This window comes from Eutrigla gurnardus (genome assembly GCF_963514095.1).
Source record: "Eutrigla gurnardus genome assembly, chromosome: 17".
NCBI classification, from domain to species: Eukaryota; Metazoa; Chordata; class Actinopteri; order Perciformes; family Triglidae; genus Eutrigla; species Eutrigla gurnardus.
The window spans coordinates 20,330,306-20,348,837 of record NC_139928.1 but is presented as its reverse complement, the minus strand read 5'-3'; the positions used below and the strand labels follow the sequence as shown (position 1 = coordinate 20,348,837).

At 40.3% G+C, this 18,532-nt stretch overlaps 1 protein-coding gene and 1 long non-coding RNA gene across 4 annotated transcripts in view; one reads left to right on the top strand and one right to left on the bottom strand.

Moving 5' to 3' along the window:
* The window catches only part of LOC311028142, a 35,732-nt gene that overhangs the window by 11,858 nt on the left and 5,342 nt on the right, over positions 1–18,532 (bottom strand). The window lies entirely within an intron of this gene.
* LOC311028131 (uncharacterized protein) lies at positions 1,919–9,967 on the top strand. 3 transcript variants are annotated; one of them, XM_084032434.1, is made up of 16 exons: positions 1,919–2,820; positions 3,252–3,390; positions 3,475–3,549; positions 3,646–4,017; positions 4,186–4,281; positions 4,370–4,599; positions 4,835–5,013; positions 5,105–5,192; positions 5,408–5,755; positions 5,871–5,988; positions 6,517–6,608; positions 6,697–6,811; positions 6,944–7,033; positions 7,577–7,738; positions 8,206–8,385; positions 8,481–9,967. In XM_084032434.1, exons 1-16 carry the CDS (start codon positions 2,758–2,760, stop codon positions 8,684–8,686), a joined length of 2,553 nt encoding a protein of 850 aa, XP_083888560.1. In that variant the 5' UTR covers positions 1,919–2,757; the 3' UTR covers positions 8,687–9,967. The 3 variants fall into 3 exon arrangements, with proteins under 3 accessions (XP_083888560.1, XP_083888559.1, XP_083888561.1); XM_084032433.1 differs by having other exon boundaries at positions 3,475–4,017; XM_084032435.1 differs by having other exon boundaries at positions 1,919–3,390.

Sequence of the window (18,532 nt, the reverse complement as noted above, 5' to 3'; positions counted from 1 at the left end):
CCTCCTCGGGCTCAGGTGCTGGTTCTCTGCTCCTTTGGGCAAGGAACATTTCACTGGCTCGCCATCTCCCTCAATCAGGAGAATCCAGATCCACATCAAAAGGTTTCTCAAGGGTCTCAAAAAACCTAGCCTGTATAAAGACAGGGCTATCACTTAACACAGAATCATCAACTTCTCTTATGGCCATATTAAATACATACTATAAATCTCAACACACTACTGGAACACAATAGTGATTAAATGAAGTATCTTTTTAACTGTACAGTTCTTTTTTTATCTCAAGGTGAGTATTTCCACACATTCTTAATCATTTTAAATCAACATGAATTATTTTAGCTATTTAACCATGAATTATGATCATTTTAGCTCAGTTTTCCACATGAAATATTGTTAATTTTAATCCTTTTTAACCATTTCACACATTTTCATTGAATTATGAACTGAAAATTAGCTAAATGCACCTTTAACACACATCACAATATCAATTCAGTGCTTCAGAGTTTCTGCCTCTGTGATAAATGGACATGTTTAGCAGTATTTAACAGACACACACCCTAACCAGTGCATCTCAGAGTGAATACACACACACATAGGAAAATAAATAGCACACCTCATATTTTCATCAGATTATCAGAGCAAAATATGCAGCTTTAACTCTTAAAACACACAGTAAACAGTAGCGGCAGGTCACGTTCATGAGTAAACAAGCTTCCTGCCCTCTCACAGACTGAATCACGATGTGGCTACTCCGGTTAGCATGTGCTAGCGCTAGTTAGCTCGAGCGACTCACCAAGCCTCTGCCGAAAACAATAACCCACAGGTCCTCGACCACCTCTCTGCCTCAGGTAGGTACACTCTCACGGGTTATTCTGTGTTGATACGTGAGTTAACAACCGCCGTTTTCGTGACTTCTTATTGACTTTCTCTTCCGTGTTTCTCATCTGCTCGTACCGCTGCTCTGACTCTGCACCGCGCTACTCTGTACTCTCACTCACGCACTGTAACTCTCGCGAGAAGAGGGTGGAACTACTTTCTCTTTCCTATCATGCATATAATACAACAAATAAGGACTGAGTGTGTGCAAAAATAATATTATTGACAGAATAATAAATTAAAGAGGGTGAAATAAATAAAAAATATACTTTTAAGGGAAATAACAATATGATCTGTTTTCTACTGGGTTACATGAGGAGTGGCATAAAGTCACCCAAGAGCAATGTGAGAGACTTTCTTCTACATTCTATACTATTACTTGTTTAGGACTTCTTCAACATTCTATACTACACGATTACTTTTTTCAACACACTGGACCATGATTTTTTATTACTTTTTTCAACATACTGTAGCCTACCATGACTTTTTTATGACTAAGTTACGACTTTTTTAAGGAGTCGCTTGTTTTCCTCACCCTGGGAGTTGACGGGCTCAGTGAGGACCAGTTTATAGGTGTAGAGACCAGAGAAAACCTGTTTTTCATAATATGGGACCTTTAAGGATATTGATTATTGGCATGATGACTTCAGTCTTGGTCAACTGTTACAGTTTATTGTTATGAAGGATATTGATTATTGGCATCTCTATGATGACTTCATTCGTGGTCGATCATTACTTTGTGGTTCATTGAGAGAAGGAAAGTCGGAGAAAACCTCACGTGGTTTCTCAGGAGCTCAAAGGCAGATACATGAAACGTCCACAGGGGGGCGCTGTCACGCTGCTGACTTCTCTGTGAAGATAAACTCTGGTATTGATCAGCTGTGATGAACTCAGGTATTGATCAGCAGTGAGCAGGAGGAGCTTTTGTTTGAAACTCAATATCATGAACAATATAAACACATTGTCTGGATAAAAGATGGGGCCCATATTGATTTGTTGATGATTCATAATTTTGTAATGGTATATAATACTCAACCCAGTCTCATAGAAAAACGTACCTTGGCTACGTTGGTCCAAAGTGCAAAAACGTAGAAGGACTACAATAATGGCCCCTTTTTTGTGTTACTGTTACATTTTTCTGCTTATACTCTTCCTATTGGTTTGCGTCCAAGTCACGTGACCTTCAAGATTCCGGCCGTGAGAACAAAAAACATGGCTGACGTTTCTCTCATTTTAGTGGAAAAACCAATATTTTGAGTTCGTTTCTGCATAAAAATGCGTTTTGATTACATTTCTAGCGAGAAACATATATTTTATTTTCATAGTATTTACTCAGTGAATGTACATAATCACTCGCTTGCTCGTTTTTGTGAAGAATTTTCAGATCTCGCCAGGATAATGTGACACTGCAACGTTTTGGTGGCTATGGACGCTGCTATCACCTAGCATTAGCAGTGGCCCCAGATTTCACATAGGACTCCCTTGCGATTTCGCTCCGTCTGACGGTTCAAACCCTCGCCCACTACATGCGTTGCGTCTGAGGTTGATTTGCTGATCAATACATGGCACGGGAGGAACTAATGCTGATAAAGTGATGATTTACGATCGGATGTTTGTCCGCTGTGTTTTATTTCGAAATCTACCGGATCCTCTGTGCATTTAACTTCCTGTGTGGTGCGATCGCATTGGTGGGTTTTGACCTTTACGCGTTAGGGCCCCACGAAGAAGAAGAAGAAGAAGCAGAAGAAACGAAGAAGAAGAAACGAGGGAGAAGAAGCCGGAAAAGGCACAGCCAGTCTACGTATTATATATTAGAAATTATCTGGAAAAGGTAAAAGAGGAGGAAAAGGAAGCGTGGTAAAACAACTTGACCAAGCTAAATAAATGAATCATCTTGAACCTGACGATGCCATATTCCTGGTTGATGCTTTCCTGGATGGGTGCAAGGTAAATAACATTATCTCATTGATGGAAAAATCATACTGCTAATTACAAGGCTACCTTGTTTAATGTCTTTATATTTAAATGCAAGCTAGTGCTGAACTGAGTTCACAATAATTCTGCGTTCACACAAAGCGCGATAGACGCGAATTGAGCGGCAACTCTACATTGAAAATCAATGTAATTGGCGCGATGACACGCCATTATGGCGGCTGGTGTGAACGCTTATAGCCAATGGGAGTTCCATTCAATATTGTGTCATAATGTTTCACTTTCTTTTTTTAATGTAGAAAGGGTTTTCTAGATCTGTCATTACAGTACAGGACCACAACAATTAGACTGAATTTTTACTATTGGTTTTTATATAATGCGATGTTTGTAGCTGGCAATAACCTTGGGGGGCGGTGGGTTATTCTGTGGCTGAATTGTATATTTAGGTGGATCAGCATGGACACACAAAAGGAGGGTCAAAAAAATCCACAAAGCCGTGTGTTTGGCTTGATGAGGACAAAGATGGTCAACCTCTGCCAAAAAGATGTAGAGCTGGGGAGAAACGAAAGCGAGATTCAGCCACTGGTTGGTTTTTTGTTTGTCTTTTCATCAGTAGTTGCATTCATTATTCATTGAGCAAGTTCTAAATGGATATTCATACTTCTGCAGTGTCTTCAGCAAGCGCAACACTCCCCTCTGCTCCGTCTACCGACACAAGTGGAGAAACTGTGATCATCAATTTAGGTTTTTTTTTTCTTTTTTCCCTTAATACTTGTTTCCTTATTTGTTATGTGGTAATTGCCCAGATTTACCATTGCCTTCTTCCCTTTTCATTTTCAGACTCCCTCATTCAAGATGTCCGAGACCTCTTGGGAAGTGGTGCCGAACAACCTCTCCCCTCACACTGGAGGAACAGGCAAACTTCCTCTCTGGAGAATTGGAGAGTGATGAGGCCCTTCATGGTGAACAATATGTTGTCATCTGAGAAGCCCAAGGAGGGGGTTTGCCATCATTGTGGACACAAGGCTGCAGTAGTGATGTGTAGGGACTGTTTACCGCGATCACTCTACTGCACAGCCTGTGACCTTTCCACACATGAGGCCCTGGTCCTTCATAACAGAGCATCCATGGTGGAGGGGTTTTTCAGACACCTGCCGCCATCCACTTTTGTTCAGCAGCATGAAGAAGGGAAATTCTCCTATCATGAAAAAGGTAGTTTTTAAGTCTCAGGTTATATAGACTATTTTACATTTTTATAGAAGCCCAGGTTTACTCCAACAAACAGGCTGGATGAGGTTTTGTTTGATAGAAACAACACCCTCACTGTTGGTGACTTTTTGGTTTCATTTACTCTAAATCTAAACTAATTCTGCTTTTTAGATTGCATGTTACCAATTGTTGCTCCCTGCTGCGACTGCTCTACTGGACAAACAAGCTTTTCCAAGGGAAAGCCAATTATTTTAATTGGAATAAATGGTAACTTTTTTATTTTTTTTTATTTCTTCATATTGTTTTTTATTCATTTATTTATTTTTGAGAGATTTTTTTTTTCTCTGAATTTCAGGAAGATACAACCTCTTTCTCCCGTCAGTAAACTGCTCCTGTGGAAAAACCTTGCCAGTGACCATAAGTGATCTGGCTGAAAGTGGTTACTGGCCAGCCACTGTCAATTTTGAGACCTTGTACATGGTGGACTTGTTCACCACGTATGAGGATCTAAAAATCACTGCCCCAGGGATGTCGCGACAAGCTTTTGTCAGCATGCTCGAGTGTCGATCAAAACTCTTCGGGCGAGTGAGTGGATTCATGATTTAAGTTATCTTGTTTAGATCACCTTTTAAATAACTGATTCATTGTTAGGACTTGTTCTTACAATCCCCAAAGTTTCAGCACACATTTCTTGACAGACAGAGCCATTTTTTGCGTCATGACCACAGTGTGAAACCGACCTTCGGCACATTGTCAGTTGTGTACTAATAACTGCAGGGTTACTTACTGTTTTGTGTTGTTTTTTCACTTTTGCTCTCAGAGTGGTAAGATATGTGGGGACACAATGCAGAGGGCCTTCCTCGAATGGGCCTATGCCAAATTTGAGGTTGACAAGCTGTCCCAGGTCCAGCATTTCCAGTGCCCTGCATGCACACCCTCAATGTTGGCAGTTGCAGTGGATGGGAACCGCAAATTATATCGTTTCAAAAGCCAACCAGGGTGTGTAACATTCATGTACAATGAAATGCTAATGAGCCACAAATTACTTTTATACTGTAAATGTAACCCACATCTATATATTTCTTTCAAGACCTGATGGGTTTTTTGATGGAGTCTTTTTGGCCAGTGATGCTGAGGTGTCCTCCTTTGTTGATTACATCCATGGAACAACTGGACATGTAAGCTAAATTTATATTTCTTCATGTGTAACACCTCAAATTTCAATTTTTTATGAATGCTTGTAGCCTGTTTTTTCAAATTTTAACATTATTTGGTTTATTTAAGTAATAGAGTGGCATTGCTGTATCCAATGCCATAATACCATGATTTACAGCTTATTTGGTAAAATTTAACTAACTGTGGAAATGTCTGTATTTGCCGTCATCTGTTTAAGAATCCAGACAAAGGGAGATGTGGTGCAGGTCAGTGGACAGCAGCACGAGAGTCTGCCAACAAATCTGCAAGCAAACTAGACGAGGAAGGTGTTGAAGTTGCTGTCTGCCGTCATGGGGTTTTGCTGAAGGGACTGAATATGTTCCGTGGAGAAATATTTGCGTACCCATTATATCTCCAGAAACATCTAGCTTCACAGACCATCCAGTTTTTTTGCTCTGATGTGGTCTGCAAATATTGGCCATATCTGCAGAGAGTTGTGGACCACTGTCCAGAGTTGGAGGACTTGCTGAACATGCGCCCATTTCTCTCCATCATGCATGCAAAAGCGCATTCATGGATGTGTGAGGTAATAATGACAGTCAGATGTATTTCTTACCATTTGTACCACACATTATGATTGTCTGTTCTCTGCCCCCACTTTTTGTTTTACTAATGATAACGTTCATGTAAATGTGTTACAGTTAAAATGGGGAGGACGCAATCAAGAAGGAGCTGGAACAACAATCGGAGAGGAGGTTGAACAGGTTAACAGCTTCCTCTCCCGAGCAGCCATATGTTCCAAGTACATGTCAAAAGCCGGTAAGCATTTGTCATGTATAGTTGTGTCCAAATGGAGACCACAAGCAGACATATTTTGTTTGTTTTGAATGTAGCACTATTTCTTATTATCGTCTTTGGTCTTGAAGTGGTTCTGTCAGAGCTTTTAGGTGTGATTGGGGTCGTTATCATGTATTAATCCTTCTCCAAATAGACCAAACCAGACCTCTCTACAATAGAGACATTGCAGGTGTCCAACTCCTGAGTAGACACACAGCCCCAGACTTAAATATTTCCCATATTCCCCCTTCTGAGAAGGGGTTTGAACACTGATGCTTGGCCTTTGCATTTTAGAGTCCCATGCATAGGTGCTCCTTTTCAAAACAATTGTCTGTTCAGCACTTTTACACTTATCAAGATTCTCTTTATAATAATTTAGCTTTTGACACGTTAACTAAGTGTATGATTCTTTCCAGATTTATATGGCAATATTAGAGAATGATCAATGTAGTATCTGACCTTTGTTCCTCACTGTGAACCTAAATTACTGCACATACATTGTGTTTCTAGTTCGCACAGATATGCTAACAATCCAGGCAAGTGGCTGGAACAAGCGAAAGGCAGAAAACCTTGACCGGACACTGGCCAAAAGATACATCAAGGTGCTAACTAGGCAAATATGTACAGTATAATCACATTTTTGTTTTTAAATTGTCTCAGCATTTGTTAACAGATATTTCTTTTGGACAGACTGTACAAAGGATTACAGAGGCAACAAAGGACCTGGAGAAACTCACCGCTGAGTTATCTCTACAGCAAGACACAGTCCAGCAGTGGGTGTCTGATGTTCAGCAGTGGACCTCAGGTACTTTGAAAAAAGTTATTTTATTGCATATTTTAAATAATCATTTGGCTCTGCTCTTGTACAGGGGATCTGAAAAGAGGCTGATTGTAAACTGAGATGGGCATGAATTAATTTGTTTGTTGTCCTCCAAAGGAGCAACAATCCAAAATGACCTGCAGAGGAACATCGAGGGGCTATATATGGGCATCAAACAGCGAAAATTTCAGCTGTATCGTCAGTCTGGTGAGACAAGAAAAGGCCACTAGTAATGCAGATTTTTGGAAAAAATTAATTCACTACTGATTTATACATAGTAAAAACAGTGAAGCCATTTATTAAAAAAAAATGTTGTTGATGTTTGAATCACTACTGGACAGGGTTTGTCTCGTATTTCCGTCTTGAATGCAAAAAAATAAACTAGGATGTGTTATTGTTTTTCACATCTGTAAAATTGCATCCTTAAATTCTAATGGATAAACTAGGTACATGAATTGCACCCTTCAATACTTTATAAGGAGGAATAGAAGTAAATACAATTCATATAGTGTATATAATATTTAGTATTTTAATCGTGATTAATAGCGATTAATCACTGAATTGTAATGGGATTAATCGAGTTAACTTTTTTAATCGTTTGACAGTATTTCCAATATTTCTGCAAAGTGCAGAGATGTCCTGACCTACCAATTTTGTCCTCTATTTCAAAATAGTTCAAATTATTTTGTATGGTGCTTTTGTGTGGTCATCATGTGAGTGCTCACTATCATTTTGTGTTTCTCATTGTAGGTGGGAATAAGCGAAGGCATCAACTGAGAAGAAAGATTGCTGTTGAGAAGAAAGCCCTGGAAGTTGCCATCAATGCCCACAATGCTACTGTGGGGGAAGTTGAAAAACTCCCTCCTCCCAATGAGCTCCTGGCTGTGGACAACTACTCCTGGCCATGGGAATGTAAGTACTTCCTCTGAAATGCAATGAATACAAATTGTTTGATGCACATCTGAATGTACATATGAAATCTGATGTAAAAAATGTAAAGACACTGGGCAATATGCCAAAAAAAAAAGAATGCCGTAATTTGTAAATGGCTGTGATCGAACTCCTTTCGCAAAGCGCTGGGGTTCCTCCTAGTCCTTTCAGGGTTTATTTCTCTATTGTAGTAGTACACCCACAGCAGTAAGCAGTTTAGGACAGGGTTGTTTATGAGTTGGTTCGCTGTTTGTGGATAAATAAGACAGAGCATGATCATCATTATCACCTGTTACTAGTGAACATGTTTACCAGTGGAATGATCCCAACAGGTGGTTTGGAGTTGACAAAAATGTATGATGTGGAAAGGGTCAAGCATGCCAAATATTTCCTGTCCCAATATTTTTATAGGAGGTTGTAAGATAACACTTTGATGTAATGTATTGCAGGTCATGGCGATATGGTGCAGAAAAAAACGGTTTTTGACAAGGTAATGCTGCTGGCTAGACTGAAAGAAGAAGAAGTTATTGTGGTTCGTGAAGTCAAGCAGCACATGGAGTACATGAGGAGTGTTGCTGGACTGATTGAAGAGCTTACCTCTCAGCTAACTGAAGACACCAACAGGAAATGTAAGGACAATAAAAAGTTTGTCTTTTTCTTCAATTTGCTTCACTGGTAACCACTTGGCTTATTTCTTCTTCTTTTTTTAATGTCACATTCTCAGGCAGTACAGAGGGATTAATGGAGAACGGACGTGAGGGACTACTCTGTGTGCTGAAGAGAAGATTGTGTGAAGTTCAAGCACAACTGGCCACAGCACGCACAACATACAGAAGTATTGTTGGACTGCAAACATTGTCTTTAGATGACTTCTCTGAAGAGGAAGACTCAGAGAATACTTCCTCAACTGATGAGGAGCTGGGAGACTAGTTATTGTATTGAGATGATATGTATGACTGTGAAGATGTCTTCACAGTGTCCATCCATCCATCCATTTTCTACCGCTTATCCTGCATTCAGGGTCGCGGGGGGGGGCTGGAGCCGATCCCAGCTGTCATTGGGTGAAGGCAGGGTACACCCTGGACAGGATGCCAGTCTATCAACATGTAGAGACAGACAACCATTCACTCTCACATTCACACCTACGGGACATTTAGATTCACCAATGAACCTATCCCCATCCTGCATGTCTTTGGACTGTGGGAGGAAGCCGGAGAACCCGGAGAGAACCCACGCTCACACGGGGAGAACATGCAAACTCCACACAGAAGGAGTTTAACCCGCGACCCTCTCGCTGTGAGGCGACAGTGCTACCCACTACACCACCGTGGAGCCCTTGTCTTCACAGTGTGTTGAACCCAAACATCAGTGCTGTAATAACTTCTATGTGAAACCTGAGGCTATTTTACTGCTGTTGTAAGATGTCTTTGTGTTTAAAGCATGTATTGCAAATTCCTCTGAAGCTGTAAAAATCCATTGTGTTAGCCCATTAGCCTGGTGATTCACAACTGTCAAACATGACAAATTACCTTGTTCTTTTTTCTATCATTACATTTTCGAAATTTATTTTGCATCCCTACATAGCTTCACTGCAGTTGTGTATCGTTACATACCTCCTGCTGTTCACATATTGCATTGTTACTCTTTCTAACTGTGCTATTCCAGCTTGTGTTTCCACATGTTAGTATATTAATACTCTCTCACACTCACTAACACACTCACACACACCTTCTCTATCTGAAGATATATAGTCTTTATTTTGAAGAGGGCATCTCTTAGCTCTAGAAAGCCGACTTTGTTGATTTCACCCAGTAAAGTGAATTGTTGTTTCAACTACAGTCATGTCTCAATTGTTTGTTGTTCATTTAAGTTAGTTTCCTGTTTTGTCCCATTGTGTGAGTTGTTCCTTTCAGGTAAGTCTGTAGTAAGCATTAGGCCTATACTCTAAGGTCTTGAATGAATAACAAATGAAACAAATAAATTTAACCAATAGTCTATAGGTCTATCATATGCTGTTATCTAAGTAGATTTTTTTCTCTGTTCATGCTCTTATGGAGAGACTTGCAGGATGGCAACGAAGCAAGGCAGATTGTGTGATTGTTACATTTTTGCCTATGTTTTGTTTTGTGTCCCAATCACGTCACTCTCAAGGTTCCTGTCGGGAGAACAAAAACGACGGGCAGTGGAAAATAAAGTATCTCTTGTCTTAAAGATATTTGTGTTTTATTATGCAGCACTACATACAAATATGTCGGGTTTAATAATCACGCCTTCAGTTATGAAAATTAAATGTGTCTTATTTTTTTTTATTTACATTTTTGATAGCGGACATTGGCCGTTACTATTGAGATGAGGACAGCAGAGCAGTTGGCGCACTGGTCTCCTGTTTTAGTTCAGATATATTCATTAAACAAACATTGTTGTCTTTTCTTAGCATAGATCATATACATGCAGTATAATTACTTATTAGACAGTGTGTGGTATTTGATATATTGGGTAGATATATGTTTTCACTACCCCGGCACAACTACAATGGGGTGCCAGGCAAACACGTTTTTGGCATCAGACTTTAAATATTGGCTTATTCAACCCCCCACCACTTGGTGACTATGCTCACATTATGTTATAGCCCATGTCAACACCTTTCTACAACAGTTGGTCTTATCTATAACCCTTTTTGTCCCATAATATAAGCCTTCAAAATATTCCCTGAGTTTAAGGTTCAAAGGTCAATATCTCAAAGCCAGAATAATATAGAACCTTCAAATTGATATATGTTACTCTCCAGGTCAAGACCTTTCCAGTGATGTTGCATGTAACAGGCTAGGGTTCAGAGAGCATTATGAGTGTGTGTGTGTGTGTGTGTGTGTGTGTGTGTGTGTGTGTGTGTGTGTGTGTTTGTGTAAATAATGACCTAACAGTTATTCAAATCATTTCTACACAAACAATCTCCCAATACATCAAAGGAGACAAAGGTAGATTGACAACAAGGTAGACTGTTTGTTTAGTAAACCTGCAAAATGACTGCAGTGTGCTCGTCCAAACATTTCACAATCACAGATTATAATGTGCCTAAAAACAGAGAGTGGTCTTTGGGTTAGGCCTACTGTTTACTGCCGTAAATCAGCTATTTTTTTATTTTTTTTGCGGGCACATCCACAAGGTCGCATCTTCACACAGCCGTCTAGGCTGCATCATTACGCGTCCATTGTACCATCTATGGCCAGTCCGTCACTGCCCGTGACCAACGCGGCAACAACAGTGGAGAAGTTTTAATCAGGCCACGGACACCGGGACCCAGGTTGACCCCATGTTTGACAAGTGGAAATCCCGTTTTCGGTGCATTCATCTCTCGTGCTGCACTTGTCACTGTGTGTGATATTATGCGCTTATAAAGTGGCGGGTGATATATAAATCGATTTGCCCGGCATCGATTGACTTAGTTTCAGTACCGCAGTGGTGGACAGGTCCCGTTAAGAGCTTATTAAGAAGCTTCTTAGGGGGGATCTTAGTTCTCCTAAGAAGACAGTTAAGAACGCGTAGTTTCAGTACCGCAGTGGTGGACAGGTCCCGTTAAGAGCTTATTAAGAAGCTTCTTTGGGGGGATCTTAGTTCTCCTAAGAAGAAAGTTAAGAACGCGTAGTTTCAGTACCGCAGTGGTGGACAGGTCCCGTTAAGAGCTTATTAAGAAGCTTCTTTGGGGGGATCTTAGTTCTCCTAAGAAGACAGTTAAGAACGCGTAGTTTCAGTACCGCAGTGGTGGACAGGTCCCGTTAAGAGCTTATTAAGAAGCTTCTTTGGGGGGATCTTAGTTCTCCTAAGAAGACAGTTAAGAACGCGTATTTCTTTCAGCGTCTTTTGCACATGCGTTTCCATTGTTTTCTATGTAGCCGCGCGCCTTGTGGGCGCAAAATCCGAAGCGACGCCGATGCGGCGCGCACGCGGTTCGACGCGCCTTTTTTCGTGCTGTCAGCAGAATGATTTTTAAGTCTATTCTAAATCCTATAGGAAGCCACTGAAGAGAAGGTAAAGTGGGAGAGATGTGCTCAGCATCACTCTGAGAGAGGATATTCCTAATCTTTATACTAGCTATAGCTATACTGCGCAGGTGAAAGAAGGCAGTCCTAGTCACATGCTTTATGTGGGAGCTGAAGGAAAGGTACAGGTAAAAAATGACTCCAAGGTTCCTCGCAACAGTGGAGCGCGCTCCTATTTACTTTTTTTTTTTTTTTTTTTTTTTTTTCGCGCTCCTATTTACTAAACGTAACAGTGTCACGAAAGTGGCATCACGTTTTTACGTGTGGGCAACGTAGCCGCGGGAGGTCGCTGATTGACATGTGGGTTGCCCTATCACAGAAGCACAGTGGTCAGCAGATTGACAAGTGAGTGAGGGAGGTGTTCCGCTCTCCGCCACGAGTCACGACAATTCATATCGTGCATCCTAAAGGTAGGTAATGAACACGTAGCCTACTACTGATATCAACATATGCTGACGGAACCTGAATAAGAACGATAATTAGCGCTGTCTAAGCCAATATTCATTAATTATTTACCATGATTTTATAGGGATGTGTCCAATGATATCGGGGTTTATCCAGCATTAGCTATAGGCCCTATTTGCCACCGAATTAAACGTTAGCTGTAGTTGGCCGCAATGTGCTAACCAGGTCAAAATGATAAGTTGAAAACTGATTCCAAATTCACATGTCACTGCAGCCGAATCAAAACGAGATAGGAGCTACAGTAAGACAAGTGGTAAAATCATACAAAAACAAATAACGAGATACCTAGATGAAAACAGAAATCAACTAGGAGCTAGTGTATAGGAGACTATGTGATATGGGTTATTGTTGCATAGAATCAGTATTTGCTGCAAAGCAGTTAATTGGATGTGATGCTGTGAACACCATTGAAACAGTGCTACATGAAGTGTTAATGTCTGACATGACTGATAATGCTGAAGTAGGCCAAATTGTGATAACATTTAATAACCAAAATGACAAAGGAACTGCATTATTTAACTGTTGATTGTTTTATCCATTAGTTTCAAGATGCCAAGAGGGTCAACCACAACAACATGTGTCAGCTGCAAAGCAGCAATTGGTGTTGCCACTAAGACGTGCAAATACTGCCAGTCAGTGCAACCGAAAAAACAAAGACTGGCAAAAAAACTGATGAAATTTGAGGCAAGGAAGGAGATGTGGTTGAAAAACCAAAAAAAAAACCAAACCACCTCTCATGTAATGGATGAGGCGTCTGTCTTGGTATGTGTTTAACTTCTGTAGTTATTATTTACATAATTCCAGCCACAATGTTTCAGACATTTATAATTGTTTAGATTTTGTATACATTATATAATATATTTCTTTATTTTCAGGTCGAAAAGTTAAACACGTTAGGATGCAAGGCAATTGTCTTTTTTGCAAAGCAAAAGAAGAAATCAAACACCTGGTCTGCACAAGTCCTCCACCCCAAATGGCAGCTGTCAGACCAGAGTGAGAAATGCCTTGACAGAATGAAGGCCCTCTATGAGGTCTTCATTTTTGGTAAGTGTGTGTGATTATTTAAAATCTTACTTGACAGTCAACATACAAAGAAATGTGGCACAGAGACAACAATTACAGTTGTGAATTTTCTTGGTACAGCTGTCACAGGGCAAACCGCAGTGGGCCAAAAATAGCTATTCACCTGTTGCTTCATCAAATTTGGTCTTCACTTTATCTAATAGGTGTTTCTTTTAGAGCTACGTCAATTAATTGATATTTCATATGATTAATCAAGAATAATAATAATAATGATAATAATAAATGTTAAAGATCTCAAAGTGCTACAAAGTTAAAAGCAAAGTAAAAATGCACACACAATAAAAACTAAATTAGTGTCATATATATTAGTGTTAGCAGTCATAGGCCTTTCTGAATAGAAAGGTTTTCAGGCCTGTTTTAAAAGAGTCCAGGCTCTGGGTAGCCCTCAGCTGGATTGGGAGGCTGTTCCATAGGCGTGGTGCAGCTGAGCAGAAAGCTCGGTCTCCCATGGTGGAAAGCCTGGTGCTGGGGACTGGGAGGAGCAGGGTGTTTGTGGATCTGAGGGTACGGGCGGAGAATTGTAAGGAGATGAGTTCTTGAAGGTAGATAGGTGCGTGTCCATAGATGCATTTGTGAGTGAGCAGCAGAATTTTGTAGTTGATCCGGAATGAAACAGGGAGCCAGTGCAGTGATTGAAGGATGGGGGTGATATGCTCATGTTTACGGGCAAAAACTGGTCAGCCTTTTTAAACATTTTCCGATGCTTTATGGACCTAACAATTAATCGATTCACTGAAAAAAATAGTCAACAGATTATGAAAATAACCGTTGTTCACAGAGCTAGTTCCTTTTACTAATCAGTGAGCCAGATAGCTCACTGATTGTCTGCCATACATAGCAAAGGAGTCAACAGCAAGAGGCATTGCTCAACTCATCTTCAAGAAACTATAAACACATATCTCCACTTCACATGATGTAATGAGATCCTACATTTTGCATCACAGTACAAAATCAGCCTGACCTTGCCTCAGTTTTACAGAGAGCATAGAGTCCATAGGTCAGCATTTATGGACAGAAGAATACATTTCCTAATGGAGCACACTCACTGCTAGAAAGAGGGGACATTTTTTCCTATAACATGAGTTTAATAATTTCCTCTTTTTGTACCATTGAGGTTGTACTAACCAGCAGCCCACCACCAGTCCTCCTCTCATCCAGCCCACCACCAGTCCTCCTCTCATCCAGGCCACCACCAGTCCTCCTCTCATCCAGGCCACCACCAGTCCTCCTCTCATCCAGGCCACCACCAGTCCTCCTCTCATCCATTCCACCTCCAGTCCTCCTCTCATCCAGTCCACCATCCAGACCACCACCAGTCCTCCTCTCATCCAGCCCACCACCAGTCCTCCTCTCATCCAGCCCACCACCAGTCCTCCTCTCATCCAGCCCACCACCAGTCCTCCTCCCATCCAGGCCACCACCAGTCCTCCTCTCATCCATTCCACCTCCAGTCCTCCTCTCATCCAGTCCACCATCCAGACCACCACCAGTCCTCCTCTCATCCAGCCCACCATCCAGACCACCACCAGTCCTCCCACAGAACTACCTCAGCAGAAAGGTGGTAAGTTCTGCTGATATTTTCAAATAGCATACAAATCATGATTCAGTTACTAGTCATGTTTCTTTTTCATATCTTATTTAATCATGGTATACATGATAACCATATTAAACATTTAATCTGCCTCTCCTTCTTAAACTCCTGAAATAATACTCAAAATGAAGAAATTTATTTAAATTTAGAAAAGACAAATACAAATGACTGATTAGAGTGAGGTGACTTCTGAGGTGTTATACCAGTAACTACTGTAATATGTATGTCTGGATTACTTGCCTTTTAATTATTACTAAAGGGAAATATAATGTTTCAAAATTCTGACAGGCGGATTGACAGATGCTTAATCAAAAACAAACTTTCGGCAAGTGAATTAGTGAGGGGGTATAGGCCACGTGCCACCAGAACAGCTTCAATCTATGTAGGAACTGATGATGATGGAGAGCACAGTTGCACATCCAAAGTCTGCTGTAGGTGTTTGGGGCCTCCTTTTTAGCTGTATAGAATTCACTTGAGTCTACTGTGTATTTGGACAAACTCAGTATGTGCTAACACGTCAAAATACATGGCCGTAACAATTCACGTCCTACACTGGTTTGTGTTAATAAATGATGACTCAGCAAGTTTTCATATTGTGTGGGGAGAGTGAATTTATGTCATCACAATCAGTTTCTTATTTCTCAGTTTGTTTATATGTGTTTATACATTTATAAATTAGGCCCCTGGTGATCATACAAACCCCTATTCCTATATTCAATGAATATACAACAAAGACAAGATATTTAATAAAGAAGGACAACCTCCGCGCTTCACCTGACAGACTGGATTGCAGACTGGTGCGTCTCAGGGCAGGAGACAGATGAGTAATAGGTGAGGAAAGGATGCTGGAGCACACGGTGGACGATGCTGGAGCACATGGTGGACAAGTCTTCTTCAGAGCAAGCTTACTCTTCTTACTCTGAAGAAGACTCCACGGTGAAACGTCAGCAACTGCACCTTAATAAATTGCTTAAACTGACCGTGTGCTACAACATCCTTTCCTCACCTATTACAAGATCTGAGAGGTCCTTTTCGTCTTTGCCCCGAGGCACACAACGTCCATGATTTCCAAAAACTATTTTAAATGTGGACAGTACTTGTAGCACTTGTAGTAGCGACAAACTGTGTTAACTGACAAACGTTTTCCAAGGTGTTCCTGAGCCCATGTGGTAATATCTGTTACAGCAGTGATTCCCACTAGCACATAGCATTCCCAGAAGGCTCGGTCATTCACAACCAAGGATGACTTGCTTGTGAATGAATTTTTTTTATGCCCATGATCATGACACTCAGGTGTTTCCAATGAACCTGTTCACCTGTTGAATGTTCCAAACATTCCCATCTTGACCCTGTCAAGATGGAGCATGAAGATTAAATGTCTTGTCTTTGTAGTGTGTTAAATTTAATATAGGTTGATAATGATTTGAAAATTGTTGTATTATGTTTTTATTTTTGTTTTACAATTGTCCCAGCTTCATTGGAATTCGGGTTTGTAAAACCCATTGAATCCAATTGACAGAATCTTCATACATACTCATTCAATGAGACCCTGTGCCCTGTGAACTGAAGCATTATCAGTCTGGGAGACACTACTCCCATCAGTAGTGAAATTATAGGATGTAGGTAATCTGTGTGGGAGGAACTACATTCATTGTTTTTCCCCTCATCTTTCAGGCTTTTCCTTCAATTGGTCACCTGTTTGTACATCTTGTAGTCTATAATCCTTGGTAAAGCAAAAAAAGTGACCATACAACATATGGTTAAACAATTTCCAAGTATTTCAATGAGTGAATGAGCAAAAGATTACAATCTATAATTTTTTAATTGTAATGTGACATTTTATATTTGTTATTGGGATAGAGGTATTTTATTCATTCATAACCGCTCTTAACTGATACATTTCCTTAATCTCAACAGATATGTCTGCAAAGAAAAAAAACAGGCAGAACAATTCTTCAGCCTCAGCAGACGCGCCCTCTACAAGGAGGAAACTGAGGGGGGAAAAAACACCCAAAGGTTATAAAGCTTTCCTAGATTTGCATGTCACCTTTTCAAATCAAACTTCAAATACAGTGATTATTTTGCCTTTGCCAGATATACATAAGTCATACATATCTGTCTAAGCGGCTGAAGAGGAAGGAAGGAAGGATACATATCTGTCTGTCATATTAGTCTGTCAAAATTGTCTGTCTGTCATATTAAATCATCTGTCGGTCATATAAGTCTGTTAAAATCGTTTTAATACTTTTTTTTTTTTGCTCTTTCAGAATGTAACCATGGGATCCTAAAAGGGGAAGCTCAGCCTTACTACCCAGTGAAGAGGGTGATCCGATGCAAAACGCTGAAGGTTAGCTTTACTATGATTAAAAGTCCTAAATATACTCAGTGGATTTGCAAGCACCCCGACTTGAAACCCCTTAACCCCCCAATTTTGATGTTTTTTTCAGGGGATCCAAGTGGAGCTGGTGGAGTGGGAGCCCTGTTCACTCTGGTATGTACAATTTATTTATAGTTTTGATTGGAATAGCCTAATTCTTAGTACTTTAAAACTTCAAGTAATAGCCTTGGCGGCTGTGGCTTAGTGTGTTTGGGCAAGGCACTGAACCCACACTTGTCCCCTAATGTGTCATTGGGTGTGTGAATGCGTGCGAATGGTTAGTCTCGGAAGCCTGTCTGCGAACAGTGCTGTATGAGAACGTGTGTCAAAGGGTGAATGTGATGAACATTGTAAAGGCACTTCGAGTGGTCCCAGAGACTATAAAGTGCTTCAGCCACTTACTGTAACTCAACAGGGCTGTATTTGGGATGTGGCTTACCTTTAATTTATTTTGTGCAAAACTCTTGCTCAAATCTAAATTAATTATAATTGGGTGCCTGTGGGTACCATGAGATTAACTGAACAGATGAATTGTTTAGAGTTGAAACTGAAAAATGATGTGTAGCATGCTGCCTAAAGATTACAGTTATCATACATGCTAAGCAGCACAAGGGAGCGGAGTTCCACTATGCCAAGCAGCTAACTGAGACTGAGTTTAATTTATCAAAATGTGCTATCACATCAGGCCAGTTCATGTTTTACAGTATTTGTGTATTTTATCAGTTATGTGGTGCTTAAGGCAGATAAACCTGACTGCCATAATGGAAAGATAAATGTTAGACATAACGAATCAGTTCATTTTAATCAATCTCTCATTTATTCTGAGCAAAGATGTCCTTTATGTTGACATTGGGATGCTAAAGTAACACACAATGGTGAAAGGCATTTACAAAAGTCCAAAGACTTGGGAGGTCTTTCATGACAAAATGTTCAATATTATTATTGAACAGGTCTTTTACAATGGATACCTAGTAATTTCAAATAAATGGCTACACAGTAGGTAATGCATATACAAACCTTAACCAAAATATTACCATGGGCATGTAATTTACTGTTATCAGGTTACTGTAAGTTTATAAATCTACTGAATGAAGGGGGTGGCTTGCTGTTCCTCATTGCACTTAATCTTGTCATGTTTTGAATTTCATTCATGGCTGATGTAAAGACCTAAATGAATAACAATCTTTTTTTTATTACAGTGGGAAAACTTGGCCGCCACAGTG